Source organism: Naegleria gruberi, assembly GCF_000004985.1.
Source record: "Naegleria gruberi genomic scaffold NAEGRscaffold_77, whole genome shotgun sequence".
Taxonomy (NCBI): Eukaryota; Heterolobosea; class Eutetramitea; order Acrasida; family Naegleriidae; genus Naegleria; species Naegleria gruberi.
This window is the reverse complement of record NW_003163250.1, coordinates 144,618-161,275: the sequence shown is the minus strand read 5'-3', so window position 1 is coordinate 161,275 and position 16,658 is coordinate 144,618. Positions and strand designations below refer to the sequence as shown.

At 34.2% G+C, this 16,658-nt stretch overlaps 7 protein-coding genes, 1 non-coding gene and 1 pseudogene across 9 annotated transcripts in view; 6 read left to right on the top strand and 3 right to left on the bottom strand.

The window, feature by feature from the left end:
- The window catches only part of NAEGRDRAFT_53933 (uncharacterized protein), a gene marked incomplete at both ends in the record, with an annotated part of 6,050 nt that extends 2,170 nt beyond the window's left edge, over window positions 1-3,880 (top strand). Inside the window, 3 exons of the mRNA XM_002669898.1 lie at window positions 61-348; window positions 622-912; window positions 2,847-3,880. Coding sequence (XP_002669944.1) covers window positions 61-348; window positions 622-912; window positions 2,847-3,880 — 1,613 coding nt within the window. The remainder of the gene's footprint in view (window positions 1-60; window positions 349-621; window positions 913-2,846) is intronic.
- Window positions 1,881-1,952, bottom strand: NAEGRDRAFT_t761. Its single transcript has one exon. It is a non-coding gene; the product is annotated as a tRNA-Arg (tRNA).
- A 341-nt stretch (window positions 3,881-4,221) lies between the features above and the next one.
- On the top strand, window positions 4,222-6,007 carry NAEGRDRAFT_75160 (uncharacterized protein; the record flags this gene model as incomplete). The annotated part of the gene is made up of 3 exons (XM_002669897.1): window positions 4,222-4,529; window positions 4,550-4,784; window positions 4,853-6,007. The coding sequence occupies 3 exons, from the start codon at window positions 4,222-4,224 to the stop codon at window positions 6,005-6,007; spliced, it is 1,698 nt and encodes a 565-aa protein (XP_002669943.1).
- A 209-nt stretch (window positions 6,008-6,216) lies between these two features.
- On the bottom strand, window positions 6,217-6,950 carry NAEGRDRAFT_75159 (uncharacterized protein; the record flags this gene model as incomplete). The annotated part of the gene is made up of 2 exons (XM_002669856.1): window positions 6,217-6,374; window positions 6,464-6,950. The coding sequence occupies 2 exons, from the start codon at window positions 6,948-6,950 to the stop codon at window positions 6,217-6,219; spliced, it is 645 nt and encodes a 214-aa protein (XP_002669902.1).
- A 226-nt stretch (window positions 6,951-7,176) lies between these two features.
- On the top strand, window positions 7,177-7,247 carry NAEGRDRAFT_t763 (annotated as a pseudogene). Its single transcript has one exon. The product of its transcript is annotated as a tRNA-OTHER (tRNA).
- A 1,758-nt stretch (window positions 7,248-9,005) lies between these two features.
- NAEGRDRAFT_75158 (uncharacterized protein) lies at window positions 9,006-11,516 on the top strand (the record flags this gene model as incomplete). Its single annotated transcript, XM_002669896.1, has 2 exons — window positions 9,006-11,095; window positions 11,141-11,516. 2 exons carry the CDS (start codon window positions 9,006-9,008, stop codon window positions 11,514-11,516), a joined length of 2,466 nt encoding a protein of 821 aa, XP_002669942.1.
- A 606-nt stretch (window positions 11,517-12,122) lies between these two features.
- On the bottom strand, window positions 12,123-12,812 carry NAEGRDRAFT_75157 (uncharacterized protein; the record flags this gene model as incomplete). The annotated part of the gene is made up of 3 exons (XM_002669855.1): window positions 12,123-12,168; window positions 12,252-12,640; window positions 12,759-12,812. The coding sequence occupies 3 exons, from the start codon at window positions 12,810-12,812 to the stop codon at window positions 12,123-12,125; spliced, it is 489 nt and encodes a 162-aa protein (XP_002669901.1).
- A 648-nt stretch (window positions 12,813-13,460) lies between these two features.
- NAEGRDRAFT_75156 (uncharacterized protein) lies at window positions 13,461-14,237 on the top strand (the record flags this gene model as incomplete). The annotated part of the gene is made up of 1 exon (XM_002669895.1): window positions 13,461-14,237. The coding sequence occupies one exon, from the start codon at window positions 13,461-13,463 to the stop codon at window positions 14,235-14,237; it is 777 nt and encodes a 258-aa protein (XP_002669941.1).
- A 409-nt stretch (window positions 14,238-14,646) lies between these two features.
- Window positions 14,647-16,256, top strand: NAEGRDRAFT_59832 (uncharacterized protein; the record flags this gene model as incomplete). Its single annotated transcript, XM_002669894.1, has 2 exons — window positions 14,647-16,050; window positions 16,236-16,256. The coding sequence occupies 2 exons, from the start codon at window positions 14,647-14,649 to the stop codon at window positions 16,254-16,256; spliced, it is 1,425 nt and encodes a 474-aa protein (XP_002669940.1).
- Window positions 16,257-16,658: the final 402 nt, after the last annotated feature.

Below are 16,658 nucleotides of genomic sequence, written 5' to 3'. Positions count from 1 at the left end.
TTATTGCAGTAGTGGATCATTTCCCACAAAATGATAGCATTTTGGACTTTATCAACCTAGTTATGTCCAATGAATTTTTCAAATCTTCTAAGAAAACCTTAGAACTTATTGCAGAAAAGAAAGCAAAAATAGATACAGAGTTCACAGAAACAGAAATTGAGCCAATATTGAAACCTATAGGAGAAGACCTTTACCAATTTGTGCAGGAGAATATTCCACCACAGAAAAAAGATTATACCATTCATATTGCAGATGTTAAGGTACCAAAAACTGGCCCTTTTAATACTAGCTATTATTCTGAACCTTTCATACAGTTTGGACACGAGTGGGTTGTGGACCTTCTGCCAGGTATGTTGCGTTTTATTAATTTTCTAATTGTCTAATCGGAAACAGATGATGAAGATGAATGTTTGGGCAATTCTACAGTATTTTTAACACTTAATTCCACAATTCCAGTAGAGAATAAGCAACAGGTATTTGATAGAATAAGACTCGACTTTTTTATTTGTAATTTTGATCTAGAACCTCAATCCTATCTTGTTCACAGCAGAAAATTCATTATGCCTGAAGCATCTTATGGAGTATTTCTTGATAAGACTCATATTGCCGCTTACTCAACAGATGATGATGATTTTCTCAAGTTTAAATTTGTGGTTGGGATGAAGAAAGTTGAGGAAGAACCATTCAAACCTTTCAACAATATTGAAATGTTCCATGTTGGAAGAAAGGAATTATCCTCAACTAATTATCCTCCTATTGTTCATAGATGGGCAGCAGAGTTTCCATTATCCATACATACTTTGACATTTCGTGTTAGTCCTGATAATATTGATAGATGTTGTTATTCAGATAAGTTCACAGCATTTGGGGCCAAGTTTTCAGCTTGTTTCGATCACTTGGGTGTTGCCAAAAGTAAGTAGTTTTATGAAATTAGTTACAAACACTGTATTTCTCTACGCGATAATTAACAGAGGTTAAGGATTTTAGAGAAAACTCATCAATATACCTATATCTATCTTCATTTGATTACAATGACAAAGAAAACGAATTGGAATCAATCAAAGTTAAAGCAATATTTGCAAATTCTGATTTCCACACAGAATCATTCTATGTTTTCAAAAATACATTTCAATCACTTACAAGTTCAGGAAGCACAATACAAAGAGCCTACTATCAACCCAAACTAACCCATGTAGATGGAAAGCCTTACTATGAATATGTTGTAAATTGTTGTCTTGCCTTAATGAGTAGAAAAACTTGTCATCCATTTGGATACAATAGAGAAGAGGAAGCAGAAGAGGAATAAGAGGAAGCAGGATGTTTGAATGAATAGATTTACAACCAAATCGTGATTGCAATGTTCCAAGTCCATAGTTATCGTTTCTCTGCCACAAGTTTTTTCTTTTTGCTTTCTCCTTCATTATGTTATTTCTAAATCCAAGATATGATGGGAAATTTTCAATTTTTAAAGATGAATTTGATAGAACAATATTTGGAAATTAAATTGGAAAAGGTAAAAGGACATGTTGATGAATTAGCCAAAAAGGGTTCGAAACAATATAATATTGCCATTGATATTAGAAATCTTCCTAATGCCTGAAATGAGTGAAACTTCTTGAATAAGTACAATGAAATAGAGCAATATTACATGATAGAATGAATTTAGGTTTGCAAATAGATGGAAAGAATTCTTGGTCAAGGATTATTAGACGAGAACAATCAAGAAGAAATTATTAGAAATATTTTTTTACAATTTAAAATCAATTTAAATATTCATTTCTCATAAATGTACTAATAATTAAGGAGCAAACTTGAAGGATGAAAAATACATCAAAGACTCGTGAAAAGGTCGATGGAAAATGGACAAAAATAAAAAATTATACCACTAGCCGGGCTCGAACCGGCGACCTTCGACTTAGGAGATCGAAGCTCTTCCTCTGAGCTATAGCGGCTTACGATTGAGATCTCAAAATCACTGATATAACCTAATGGCGGTCTTTTGCCTTAAATAGGATTTCAAAATTTAACCAATTAGAACCTGCTTTACGGCGAAACTTACTGAAATGACTTTTCTTTGAAAAAACAAAATGCCATCAAGTCAAACCATGCATCACACTTCTGCCTTCAAGAGCAACAGTGAACCATCACACCTTGATCTTTTACCCATGTCTTCAATGTCCACAACTATCAGCCAAACTTCACATTTACCAGGAAAATTCTTTTCCACTCAACATTTACTTGATATAGACGAGGGATATGAGATTGAGCATTCCAGAGATGATATATCTTCAGCATCTTCCTCATCAAAACAACATTCGAATAGTAAAGTGATTGATGAACAAGATCTTTCGAATTTCCATTACAGCTACGAAGCAGTTATCACTCACAAACAAATCTATTCGATATTTAAGCAGTTTCTACTAACTAAAAAGATGGAAGAAGCTGTAGAATTCTTGGAAAGCGCCAAACATTACAGATTTATATGTAAACAGTATTTGGTTTCGTCCACTCCCTCTAGTTTCAATCCCCCTTCACTGATTGAAGGAAAGAATACTTCCTCTTCTGTAATTTCCAATGTTTCTCTTTCATCTGTTGAATCCCATGAGGATGAGCTGTCACATGATGGAATTTCAATGACATTTCTAGATGTCATTGACAGTGATGAAATAGCTCACAACGGTGTAATGATTCCACACAACATTTCAGACAAAAATTACGATCGGATGTCTAGCTCTTTTGTAACAATGGAAAAATTCGAAAAGGTTGAGAAAATTGCCAATAGCATTATTGAAACTTTCATTTGCAATATTTCACCTAAAGAATCAATTTACCACACACTTTGAAAGAGAAAACCATCAATTCATTCAAAAAGTGTTTCCAAGAGCATGCCGATAATCCAGAAAACTTGTTTAGAAAGGTTGAAATGTTTATTCACGAATCACTCAAGTTGAATTATTTCCATGGTTTTTTGAAAAGTGACTTGTTTCATAATTACTTGATAAAAAGTGGCAAGACCATTGATATTCTACATGAAATTGGGACCCTCAAAGAAGGTATAGAGTATATGGCTGTTGAATCAATGGCCGATTTGAAAAATCAAAACTTTTCACTTGGTGATTTTGCCTTCCTTAAAAGAAAAGTGTTTTGTGGAGAAACTATCAACAATAGAGAATGGATTTTGGCAGTCAATCAGAAACAATACAAGTGCTACTTTACAAAAGACAAGTATGATTTTGGAAATAGTGTTGGATTGAAATTTTTCAAATTTGAAATTCTCTTTCCTTACAATGTAAAACAAGTTTTGAAAACTTTTACCAATCAAGAATATAGACAAAAGATAGATGAGTACATTTATGATATTCAAACGGTGAAATATGTTGAAGAGCCTCACATTCAAACAAAGGACAAACTCTTCACATCAGTCATAAATCATGAAAAGTACAAACTCATTTGGCCAATCAAGGATCGAGAAATCATTGTCTGCACCAGCTCAGTACACGATCGAGTGAGCAATCTGTACATTATAGGATTCAAGAGTTGTGACTCGTTGTGTTTGGAAGAAAATCCAGAGCACCAATTACACAATGAAAAACAAGAGAAATCCAAAAAGAAAATCATTAAGGCATGTGTAGTGGGCGGTTGGTTCTTTGAATCCCTCTCGGAAAATGAAACTAAATTCCATGAGATTTACTATATTGACATGAAAGGATCCATTCCAAAATTAATGATGGACAAGGTCATTACCAACCGAGCCAGTAAATTCTACAAGCTTGGACTCAAATACTTGAAGGAGAATGAAAGGAATGGTTTTCCAATTCCTCAAAGAGATGCCTACCTCTATCAGCTATTCAAAAAGAATGGTGATATTTATCTGAGATGAACAATGTTATCTTCATCACCATTATGCATCTTTATCTTAACATGATAACATACATGGGACATATCTGCTTTGTTTGATCTATCATAATTCCTTTTCCTTCTCGCTACCACCCCCATCCAACCATGATAATTGGAAAGTTGAATAAACCCTCATCCTCTTCCTCCTCAAGCAGAATCTAACCCCTTAATCTTCCTTAATAAACAATTCACACACCCAAAGAAGAACTCAACATCATCATGACTGCGCACAAACATCCAAAGAGAGATAGAATGATGATCCAGCAACAAATGATTTCACTATTTAAAAAAAGAGTTCACTACACCATTCAGCAGTGTCGCATGATGAAAGATCACCAATATGAAGTAGATGTCGGGGAACAACTCCTTGATGAGAGAAGGCAACCTCATCAAACTCTGCAATATAAAGAGGAGCTTGATGGTTCCTATCCATCCCTTAATAATGGTAGCTTGCAGGCACAAGATGAACAACAACAGGAAGAGATTTTGTCCTCCCCTCTTCCGAGTCAACATCAACAACAAGAACAAACTCAAGAACCTAAATTATACATTAGAAGATGGTTTCAATTAGCAATATTTGCATTATGTATGGTCACTTCTATTATTTGCATGTCGACCTATACAACTTCAGGGTGAGTACTAGTAACAAAAGTAATTTGTGGTGTCCTAATGAAATTGTCCATGCTATTAGAACTCTATTGATGAAGTTTTACCGCCTTGATGCTAATTGGAAGATTAATATGACTTCTTTGGTCTTTTTAATTGCAACTATTCCAATTACTTTTCTAGTTTCATTCGTTCTGAAACGATTTGGTTTAAAATGGAGTGTTTCTATATATTCTATACTGACATGTATTGGTGCATGGATTAGATTAATTGGTATTCAAGTAAGTTTTCATACATTTCACATATCCTTTTTACACATATTCAACCTCCACAATTTGAATGATAATAGGGAAATGAAACTTCATTTTGGCTTTCATTAATTGGACAAATCTTCATTGCATGTGGACAACCATTCATTACTCAATGTGGTGACTTGTTTGGAGTCTTTTGGTTTGGAAATAAGGAGAGAACAGTTGTGCAGGTTGTTGTCTTGTTCTCAGGTGTATTCGGAAGTCTCTTGTCCTATCTTGTTGGACCTCGTCTCATGACCATTGGAAGTGAAAGTGAAGAGGATTTAAAGATTTCAGATTTGGGCCTTGGCATCTTTTTGGGAATTCAAGGAGTAATGGCAACCTTGTGTGTTTTTCTTGTTTTGCTCTTCTTTAAGAGTAAGCCACCTACACCACCTGCTATAGCTCCAGAACCAACCAAAGAAGAATCCAATCCTGGCTTTAATGGTGACCTCACACAATCTCTAACTGAAGGTTCCAACACTGCTGAAGAACCATTATCCAATCAAGACCTTGAAACATCAGCAGCTGAAACCAAACAATCCAAGACAAAACAAGAAGAACCAAAAGATGTTTATCCTCCTCAAACATTTGTCTTTGGTTTGAAAAAGTTGATCCGATTACCATCCTTCTTCATGTTATTAGCTGCTTCCACACTCATCAATTCCTTCTTCCAATCCATCTATATTTTGGAACAAATCATCAAGGGTAACAAGTATACAGCCATTGATTCTGGTAATTTGAATATTATCTTGATTGTCTTTGCTACAATTTCCTCCATCGTGTTGAGTATCCTCTTTGATAAGACCAAACAATTCAAACTCATCACAATCATTACCAGTGCCTCTGCTTGTTTAGCCTTCCTATGGTTCTGTATATTAATGTTGTGGCAGAAGAATGATGTCTTGTTAGTCTTGTCTGGAATGTCCTTTGTATTGATCGGAATGTTTTCAGTACCTACAATGCCATTGTTGAATCAAATGATTGTCTATACGACCTATCCAGTTCATCCATCTACGACCATGACCATTTCAAGTACATTGACTACTTTGTGGAGTATTCTCTTCATGGTTTATATTAATGTGTTGCAATTGTGTACTCCTCTAGCTCCATCAATTATTTTGTGGACAGATTTTGTATTTTTGATTATTGCCTTTGTACTCATTGTTTCTTTCAAGGGTAACTTTAGTCCTGTCTTGGTGAATAGTAAATAAAATTGAAGACCAATCTTTCAGGAACCACAAAAGTTACCGTTACGAATGTTGATGATTTTTTTTAAAAATTTAGAAAAAAAATAAAATATTCTTTAACGAATTACACGTTGATATTTTCCTTCAGGTACATTCAACAGATTTATCTTCAAGGTGTTGAAGTGGGGAATGATACAATGAACAAGTGTGAATTATGTAAAGTCTGTTTTCCTTCAACATGGTGAAAGTTTATTCTTGCTGTTGTTGTTGTCATCCTCTTCGAAGAGTAATTCATCTTGATCAGCTTCGTTCATATCTTCCAGAGCAAATTCGTACCTTTCCAAATCTCTCTTGAGTTGGGTAGAGTTGAATCCATGAACCATTCCACATCCTTTTAATCATCATCATAAGATATCATCACGAATTTTCATCAAATAATAATAACAATATTACATTCCAGTGATGAAGAAGAAAACTTACCAACACAAACATGGAGAGAAACTCCATCACCATCTGTTAATGCTGTCAGCTGTGGAGTTTGTCCAGAGACTGTTCTACCATTTGGAAACTCCAAATACATGCCATCACTGTTACCATTACAAACAAAGATGAATTCGGAGCCACCACAGTGAGCACAGGTCTTGTCGGATGATGTTTTGGCAGATTTTGCTTCTGTTTCGTCAGAGTCTTCACCTAAAGTGGTGGTGTTTTGATTTCTCTTTCTCTTCTTGAAGGTTTCCACATAGTCTACTGGAATAATCTTTAATGATTCGTTCCTGATGGTTGAATAAATATTGGAAACGCTCAGTAAATCACAATGATTGTACAGAGAGACATCATTCAGAAAATCCTTCTTTTCCAAATTGTATCTATCACAAATTCTTTCATAATTCTTGTGAATCTTTTCCAAGTCTGACTTGTAATAGTTTTTGATTAAATGTTGAAGACGAGTAGGATCGTGAGGCATTTTGTTTTGTTACGTAATCAAAAGTTACTACTGTGTCCCGTTGCTTAATTTGGAAGCATCTTTTGAGGCAGGACCATTTGAATTTGGAAGTACATTCGAGGCACAAAGTAGCATTGGTCGGTTAAACTTTGCACATTCATGGATTAATTGTTTCACAAAAATCCAGTATTAAAATATAAGCAATTATTGTTCTTGAGATGTTCATTTCATTCCAAATGAACGTGAAGCGTCGATGGTTTAGTGGTAGAATACGGCGTTGCCATCGCCGTGACCCGGGTTCAATTGTATGTTTGAATGTTCCATATATAGTAAACCGTCTCCCGTTACCCAATTTCATTTTTTTAAAAAAATTAAAAAATTTTAAATGCGTCGACCAGTTTATAACACACATACAACATTCCCAAAAAGGAAAAGCGACTCCCGGTATCAAATAATTAATATTAAATACATTTATTGTTGTTGTTCTTGAATGGTACCTTTCCAAATATGGTGAATCGACTCACGGGTACCCTACTTCAACACATTTACACGTTGTTCATTATTCAATATTGTAAACTATTTAAATATTAAATATAATATTCCTAAAAAGGAATTTCAATTCCCGGTCGACGCAGTCATAACATTAATTTTTAATCATCATAACAATTGAGTCACTCATTGTTTCAAATTGTAACCTAGGCATACCATTATACAATATTCTCAATTTTTGAATTTTAATAATTTATATTGAGCTATATATAAATCAAAGTTTGTACCTCATTTTTTTTAAATGCCTCAAACCCGATGAACTTTTCTAAAAAAAAATGAAACGAGAACTTTTTACTTCCTTACCTCCAGAAATTCTTCTCTTGATAATGAAGTTTATTAGGAATGATCAAGATGATGATTTGGATATTCTTGGGTATCATTGGGATATGTTTAATATGCAATGCATATGCAGGATCTTGATGATTATTTTGATGAGTTTTGGTGGAATTATTTCATGATGAAATTTAAATTGTTTAGATATGAATGTGATGTGGACAAGGAATTGGACATGGAAACCTGGAAAGATGTACAGAATTTGAAACAGAAAAAGGAAATGAAGGATACACTCTATTTCAGACAACACCATCATGAGTTTGAAGCAATTTACAAAATTCTTTCCAATCCAAAGGTTTCAATGCGAAGAAAAGTTTTAATTTCGTGCATGAAGAGAAAATTAAGGATGAAATCCAAACCAGAAAAGGAAATGTTTGCTCTTCTTTTGGGAATTGACAATGTTGGAAAGAGGTGTATTGTGAGGCGAGTTGCTGATGGATTATTTGATAGATCGCCTAATAGGAAGATATTGTCTTCAAGGAGGATAAAATTAGAGATTGATGGTGTAGAATTGACTATTAGAGTTAAAGAACTAGGTACGAAAATATAATTTGAATGTAATTTTAACATTCTAATAATGGAAAAAGATTATTATGAAGTGCAAGACGAAAAGGAAAAAAGAGAAGAAGAAGTTAGGAAAATGTGTACGGAACAGTCGTGTTTCGTGCTTGTTTGTAGCTTGGATCAAAAGGATTCAGTCCAAAGTTTAAACAAGATTCTTTGTGATATAATTCGTTTTAAAAAACGAAACTCTTTTTCGATAGTTTTCGTAATCAACAAGATTGATTTAAAAAGAGGTGAAATTGAGATTTCCATTGAAAATGCACAGAAATCCATTGAAAATCTAATCATTTTACATCGATTACAAAATGCATCCATTGTTAAAACAAGCGCCCTAAAGAGACTAAATGAAACTAAAGTTTTTCAGGAGAGTATCTTATTGGAATGGAATAGAACTATCGATCCAATTAAAATAATGATACTCACTGGCTATACTTGTATTTCACACAGTACTGAAATGCAAAGATGAGAATCCACTTCCAAGTACTCAAATGTTCATGGAAATAATTTTGGGGAACTTTAAACCTGTCATCATCATTATTATATATGTCATGAACATTTGGGTACTTGGAAGTGGATTATTTCATTAAATAATTCTTTGTAAACAGAATTTTAAAAAAAATAAAGCAAGAGATGGACACAACCATGCCAATGATGGTACCATCATCATCATGGCGAGAACCAGTTATTATTCTACTCGATGACCTCTCGGAACCATGCAAGAATTCCAACCTCTACTCACACAATATTAATTTCCACAAATTACGAAAATTCCGATTAATTGATCAATTAGCATTATTTAAAAAAAAGATGGAATATATTGAATGTTTGAAAAAGTGTGAGGATAATTATTCGGTGAGATGTTTTGTGAAAAGATTTCCATTGATTGAAAATAATGATTTTGGATTTATGAAGAAATTGATCATGTTGAGAGGGTGGTTGATTAGATATGCATCACAGCAATTGACGAGTGATAGGCAGTTTATGATGAGTGTGGTGAAGGAGCATCAGGTTTGCTTTCGTTCTGCCAGTAAAGAGTTACGATCTGATAGAGAATTATTGGAAGCTGCTTTGGATTTATCTGAGTGTGGAAATGATTTGCAGAAAGTGAGGAGAAAAATTGATTTTTCTGATGAGGATGAGTTGGGAATTGTTGGATTGTTTAGGTTTACTACAAGAATATTCAAATATGTGACGTGTGAAAAATTGAGAAATGATACAGAATTGAAAAAGAAGGCAAAAGAAATCAAGTCGAATAGGGAATTGGTGTTACAAGCTGTAAAATATTACGGATCAGTGCTCAGATATTCAAATTCAAAATTTAAAGCAGACCCAGAGATAGTAGGCACTGCACTGGAGAATGGAGAGTTGAACGTATGTAAATGGATTAAAAAGGAGATATATTCAGAGCTAGCTCTCAAATTGGTAATGAACAAGGATAACAACAAGCAATTTTCACAACTCTACCAACCACAAGGAGAAGAATTTTGGAGAATGGTAGTTGAGAAGGAGCTATTGCCACCCTCTTTCATTCCAAAACGATTTTTCACCATCAAGGAAGTAGTCAGGTATGCCAAAGATGATTTAGGTGTATTGAAAAATGTTTTTGATGGATCCTTTGAGGTAGATGACGAGGAGATTTTACAAATTGTCACAAGACTCTACCCAAAAGCCCTCAAATATGCATCTGAGAGATTGAGGAGCAATTTAGATTTGATACTACCAATATTGAAGAGGGAACACGAATTGATTGAGTTTGTATCGAAAGAGATTCGTAATTCCATTTCTGTTGCTAAAGAACTTTTATCTAAAAATGGAAGTATATTGAATTTATTTGGTGATTCAATAAGGAAGAATGCAGAATTCATCAAATCAATTCTACCAGCATTTGATTTAAAAACGGCAATGCAATTTCCTAAAGAATTAAGATCTAATCATCATCTTATTGAACTGTTGGTGAGAAGGAGCTATACATTTTTTAAGTGTGCTACTTTGGAATTGAGAGATGACTTTGAATTTGTCAAACAGATGTATGATATTGATTGGAGAATAATAGAGTTTGCTTCTGATAATTTAAAGAACAATTCAGAATTTATGAGATTTGCCACAAGCAGAAATGCTCTCTCATTTGCAAATTTTTCGAGATCATTAAGGGGAAACATTGAAATAATTAAGGAATGTGTAAATATGGCATTGAAACAAGGATTTAGAGAGGAAAAAGTTTATGAGATGATTATTTGTCGTTCTTTTGGAAAGGATGAATTCAAGACCGAGCTTGTCTTACTTCATCAACAGCTCAGGCCACCATCACAAAAGAAACCCTCATTGCAATATGCTCATCCAATGCTATTTTTTGATAGAGAATACTTTATTTCCATCTATGGAGATCATTTCAATGAAAAATTATTGGATTATTATGGTGAATATGCTCTCTATTGCATGGATCCATGCTCCAAATCAGTTAAGGGTACGAATTACTTTTTTTGCAATATGGGAGAGATTTACCTTCCCTTTGTGAAACGGCTACAAGAAGCATCCCTTGCCTACTTTAATTCAAGTCACGTGAATATCATCAAGATATATTCTGGTGTTTTCTACCCATACGACAATTTTTCTTTTGAAATGCTCAATTATGAGGATGAAGATTTACTGGATACAATTTTAACCTCTTGTGGACGTCATGGTAGAATTTTTGCACATGTAGATCCACAAAATCTATCACAGTCAATTATTGCCTCTATTTTACGGTTTCATGAAAGTATTGATAGCCATATTATTGAGAAATTGTTATTGAATTTAAATGATGACACAAAGTTTATGCTTCTCATTTTGAAGAATAGTGGTTCGCTGCTAAAGTATGCATCTGATAGAATAAGAGATACAGAAGAAATTGTCAAATTGGCAGTCAGTTCAGATTCAACATCTTTAGCTTTCGCATCTAATAGATTAAGAAATGATAAGGATATTGTTAGAATGGCTGTTTCATCCTCAGCTCTCAATTTTGCATTCGCATCTGAAGAACTAAGGAGTGATTATGATTATTTCCTTTCCTTGATTACTCCTTCGACACAATCTATCTTGCTTGAATGTTCCAATACATGTGTAAAGAGCAGGTTTTTCATAGATCAACAAAATAAAGTTTAATTCAAACTTAAAGGAATATAGCTGTTGAGTTGGTAAAGTTGTGGTTGTATCTTGTGATAGAGTTCAACACTGAATTGGAAGAATGGAGTGCCGTATTCAGAGTCTTTCACTTGTGAAGAATATCTATATACTACTCTTGTATTGGTTTGAACTCTTGGTTCTCCATGTGAAGTGATACTCAATCTATTTCCCTTTGCATATACAAACTCGACATGATATCCTTGAGCTGAGTATTCATCAGAGAGACAAACCTTTTGGTCAAAGTTGTCTGAATCAAAGTCCACCATATAGCTAAAGTTGTTTTCCAGCATGAAAATACTCTTAGATTCCTCATCCACAATAATATTTTTCAAAGTCTTTTTAGCTTGATCAAAGGTCATGGATCCATACCAGCCATGTTCATTTACAATAGCTTCCACACCCTTTGTTGCAACTAGTGAACAATTAGAAACCAAAAGATTGACGCTTGTCCATGATTTAATGTCAGCCTTCTTCATCTTAATCTTTCTATAATAGCTAATTCCATACTTTTTCTTTGGTTCTTTGAGTTTGATAATTTGAGAAGTGATATTCTTTCCAGCAACTTCAAACATGACAAGTCTTGTTCTAAATTCTGAAGTGTCCAAAACCGAAATCTTGAATCTCTTTCCAGCTGAAATTTTAATATAGAGTTGAGTATTGTCACCATGAGGTGAGAAAGGGAAGACAATAGTCTTTTTTGATGGATCCACATACTTGTTTGGAGATGTGATTTTGCGAGTGAGGTCAGCAAAAGAAATGTGAGCACTTGCTGATACGATAATACAGCACTCTTTAGCTCCCTTGAATGGTTTGAATCCAGATAAGCATTTCAAGACTATATGCTTTCCAAGCCATGTGCCTGATGATTTCAACTCAACAAGAGAAAGTATGGCAGTGCAAACCTTTTCATTTCTCAAAGTATCTTCATCCCAAATTTCAACAAGACAATCTCTGGTTCCATCCACATCTGTACAGAACAAATCAAATTCCCAATCAGGATTTGGGTCATCTTGCACACATTTTGTTTTAAATGTTTTGGTTTGTCCTCCAATAATCGGAACAATAACAACAGCATAGGCATCAATCGAAGATAACAAATCGGCCTAAATGATGATCATAAATTCAATGCAATTAATAACAACAACATCATCATATGGTAAACAAATCAATAGAGAATTTTAAAACATTAAAAAATCAAATTGTGATGAAATTTCTTCTTACCTTTGGAAGATCTCTTCCGCAATGCAAAGTAAGATTAAGGCTAAGCGAGTTCATTTTTTATAAAATTAAAAATACTTAAATTTAATAACAAAATAAATTAATTATCGGGTGATTGGGATATTTGATGAAGAATATGATGATTGGGAAATCATTTAATACAATGAGAATCTGTGGAGCATTTGTAAAAATTATGAGAGTGTCTTAATTCACTTCCAATGGAGCAGGAGAACTTCTTGAAATTTGAGATTAAAATTATCTCTCAAGATTCAACTAAAAAGCACCTCTTGTGGAACAAATTAATATTAATTGTTCAAGGAACGAGATGGACACAATAATACAGTATTCAATTAGTCGATTTTATCTTGGTGCAATTTACTTTGGAGATATATGCATTTTTAAATCCTTATTGAGTATTAAATTTCCATTCCGAAATTATCAACATCAAGCTGAGCAATAACAACATAAAATAAATTCCAAATAAGTTGCTGAATCATTCTTTGCATGTAATTTATTTTTCTTTTGTCCTTATTCTGTTTTTTTATAACGATTTAACTCTAGTAAGACATTACACATCTCAAGCTCCTCCTCCAACACATAACCAACATAAAGAGAGTCAAACGCAAGTTGGATGACAATAACAGAAAAAAAAATCAACAACAACAAGAAAAACAATAAGAACAATTATTTTGTTGTCTATAAAGAATGACTTCCACTTCTTACTCAACTAGTTTAATCGGCTATAGCGCACTCTGGCAATTACTCAAAGGTTTATTGGTCTCCGTGTGGACATGTGTTGTGATGTTGGCTGAACAATCGTATGAAGGTTGTGTGCTGGATTTGAATGGATACTTTTTAATGCATGAGAATATACTTGATTTACATAATTTATATGAGAGGGACAATCAGAGTGTTGGCATTCCTGCTGTTGCTTCTTCTAAGGGTGTTGCTGCCTTACCAAAACCAATTCTCGTCAGAACCAAATCCATTTCCATCTCTCCAATATCAAAGGTTGCTTCCTCTTCAAAACTTCAACCAATCCTGATGAAACAAGCTTCCAATCTTCACTTGACCATTCCAATTATTTCGGTACAACAAGAAGTAGAGCCATCGATTCCAAAACTCAAAAAGAGTCCTTCCAAGTCAATTGTCCACACTACCAACACAAGATTCCATCAAATTACTCCACCAATTTCTCCTCTTGGCAACTTTACATTCCCAGCTGTGAGCTCCAATTCACAAACTCTGTTAGTTCCTCAATTCGAGCTTTTGAATACTCCACCTCCACAACAATCTGCCACCAATCAAGATTTCAAATCCACTTCTTTCCATACTACTAGTAAGAAGAGACTTTCATTTTCTGCCTTCTCATACGAATTTAATTCAACAACAACAACAAGAGGTAGAGCTGCCACCATTCAAACTATTGTTCCAAAGCCAGTCATTGAAATCAAACGAATCAAATCCAACTCTCACATGTAAATAAATACGAATTAATTGATATCAATTTAACCACAAAGAAATTGAAACAGATGTGCATTGCTTAATGTGTGTAGTTTGTTAATAACGAACTCCACGTACATTAAACAAACTGGCTTTCTTCTCAACCTTACACTGCGCTATAAGAAATCTTCTCTGTAGTAGAAGTTATCTCCTCCAATAATTTTCCTTTTCAACGAGGCATTCTTTAAAATTGTTTAATGCACATGTAGAGAATAGTCTTGTGGAGGTGGAATTATTGGTGATGCAAAGTATTAAGATGAAATATAAAGAACCATTCCCTTTGGGGAGCCTATTTGAATTTCTAAATTGGCCAAAAACCTGACAAACGAGGTTTGATGTCAGCTGTAAGCACACAAACAAAAACGCATGAAAGGATCACTTAAAAAAAATGCCAGCAATTAAACCTGTCAAATGCCAGCAGCAGACTTTCAAACGGCTGAGGGAAATTGCTGTAAAATTGTCAGTGCTACTGCTAGTATTCGGCATTTGCAGTCATCAAACATTAATTCCATCGCAGTCAATCGAAGAGGATAATTTTCAAATGAATTCATTGATTCGTATATTCGATTCGAAAGAATACTATTCTATAGTACATAATACCCGACATCAAGCTGACAACTATTTAGATAATTCATCATCCTCTTCACAACAACTCAATAACTCGAGTACTAATTCAACTGTAGATCCACTCAATGGATGTTATACGATTCTTCTAAATTTGGGCGATTTTAGTCGATACGGACCTAATGCAACAGTAATTTATGGGATTTGTCCAGAAACTTGGCTTTCAGTTTCGTTTTCCATTGCAATCATGTTTTTCTATTCCATTCTCTTCATTCTGACATGTTTCGGCTTGTATTGGAAACGAAACTCTCGACACATTCAATCCAGAGGTTTAGTCTACATGTTTCTTACACTATTCGCAAGTGCATTCATTATCTATTCGACCTCCCTGAGATATGCAATTGGTAGGAGAGAATATCCATGTTTTATTTATTCGGTGACCTATTTCGTCTTGCCTCCTTCGTTGATTCTTCCAGCAATTTTTAGATGTTATCGATTGGTATTGCTACACTTGTTGAATTTGAGAAAGATGAAAATGTTGATTGGTGGAACGGTTGGAAAATCGACAACGAATTTGGAATCTTTAGCTCATAAGATAACTAAAAAAGGAAATGGCAAGTCTAGTAATAATACAACAACAAATACATCGACAAATACAACCATTGTGGAGGCGTTTCAAAATAATGCAGATGTGCAGTCGAATGGAGTTATGAATGAATCGAGTGGAGCAACTAGTCCAGTTTCGAATATTTCAATAGATAGTTCAGTAGCATTAACAAGAAATGAAAGTAGCAACACTTCCCCTAGGGCATTTCTTAAAAAGAAATCAGCTAGTAACTTCTCCTTAAAAGACGTTGATCGGTCTGTCAAAATGGTGGATTTTGATGTTACTGAATATTCAATGGCAGATGACGATGTCAAATCATACACATACAGTGATGGGTTTTCTGTAGCTAGGGAAGATTTTGAAAAGGAAATGAAACGAGCAAAGGTGTTAAACTTTTTCGTGAGCAACCTCTTTATTGTACTGTGCTATTTCATTATCTTTTCACTTCATGTTATTCTATTTCTCATAATGGGTGGAATTGAATGGGATCAGAAATTGAGAAAGGGAACGACCATCTTTACTAATGATGGTGGATTATTCACTGTGGAGAGAGGATGTGGCATTACCAATTCAACTTTTATATTGGTTGGAGTTGAAACATTTTTCTACATTGTTGTTGAGGTAATTCTCATTATTTTGTGTATAATTGCAGATAGAGATACGTGGAATATGAGAAAGGAAACACTCGTTTTGGTGTTATTGAAATTATTGAGTATTGTGATATTTGTGGCGTTTGGTTTTATTCCAGTATTTTCAAAATTTTTGGATTTTTTCATTCCTTATGGAAATGTGTTGCTGTTTTACAGTATTTCGGATGTGGTGATTAGTATAACATTGCCAATAGTGTATGCTTGGTTATCGGATAAGAAACATGTGGATTGGAATCAAGATTCTGGATTGGAACAATGTTTGGCCAATAAGAAGACCTTTACGATAATATTGGACTTTGCCAGAAGGTCTTATTGTCCAGAACCGATTCTCTGCTACAAGGATGTGGAAAGGATCACCAGGACGAAACCAAAAAACAGAAAGAAGATTGCAATCCACATTCAGAAAACCTATTTAACGAAAGGATCACCTCTTGAGTTGAATCATCCTAAATTGGACGAAATTTATGATGAATTACAAGGGTTAATTGATTCANATGCTGATCTTTTGCCATTCTTCAGAAAAATTCAACTTCACTGCATGAATGATATGATTGACATATTCGAAAGAGTGAAAGAAAC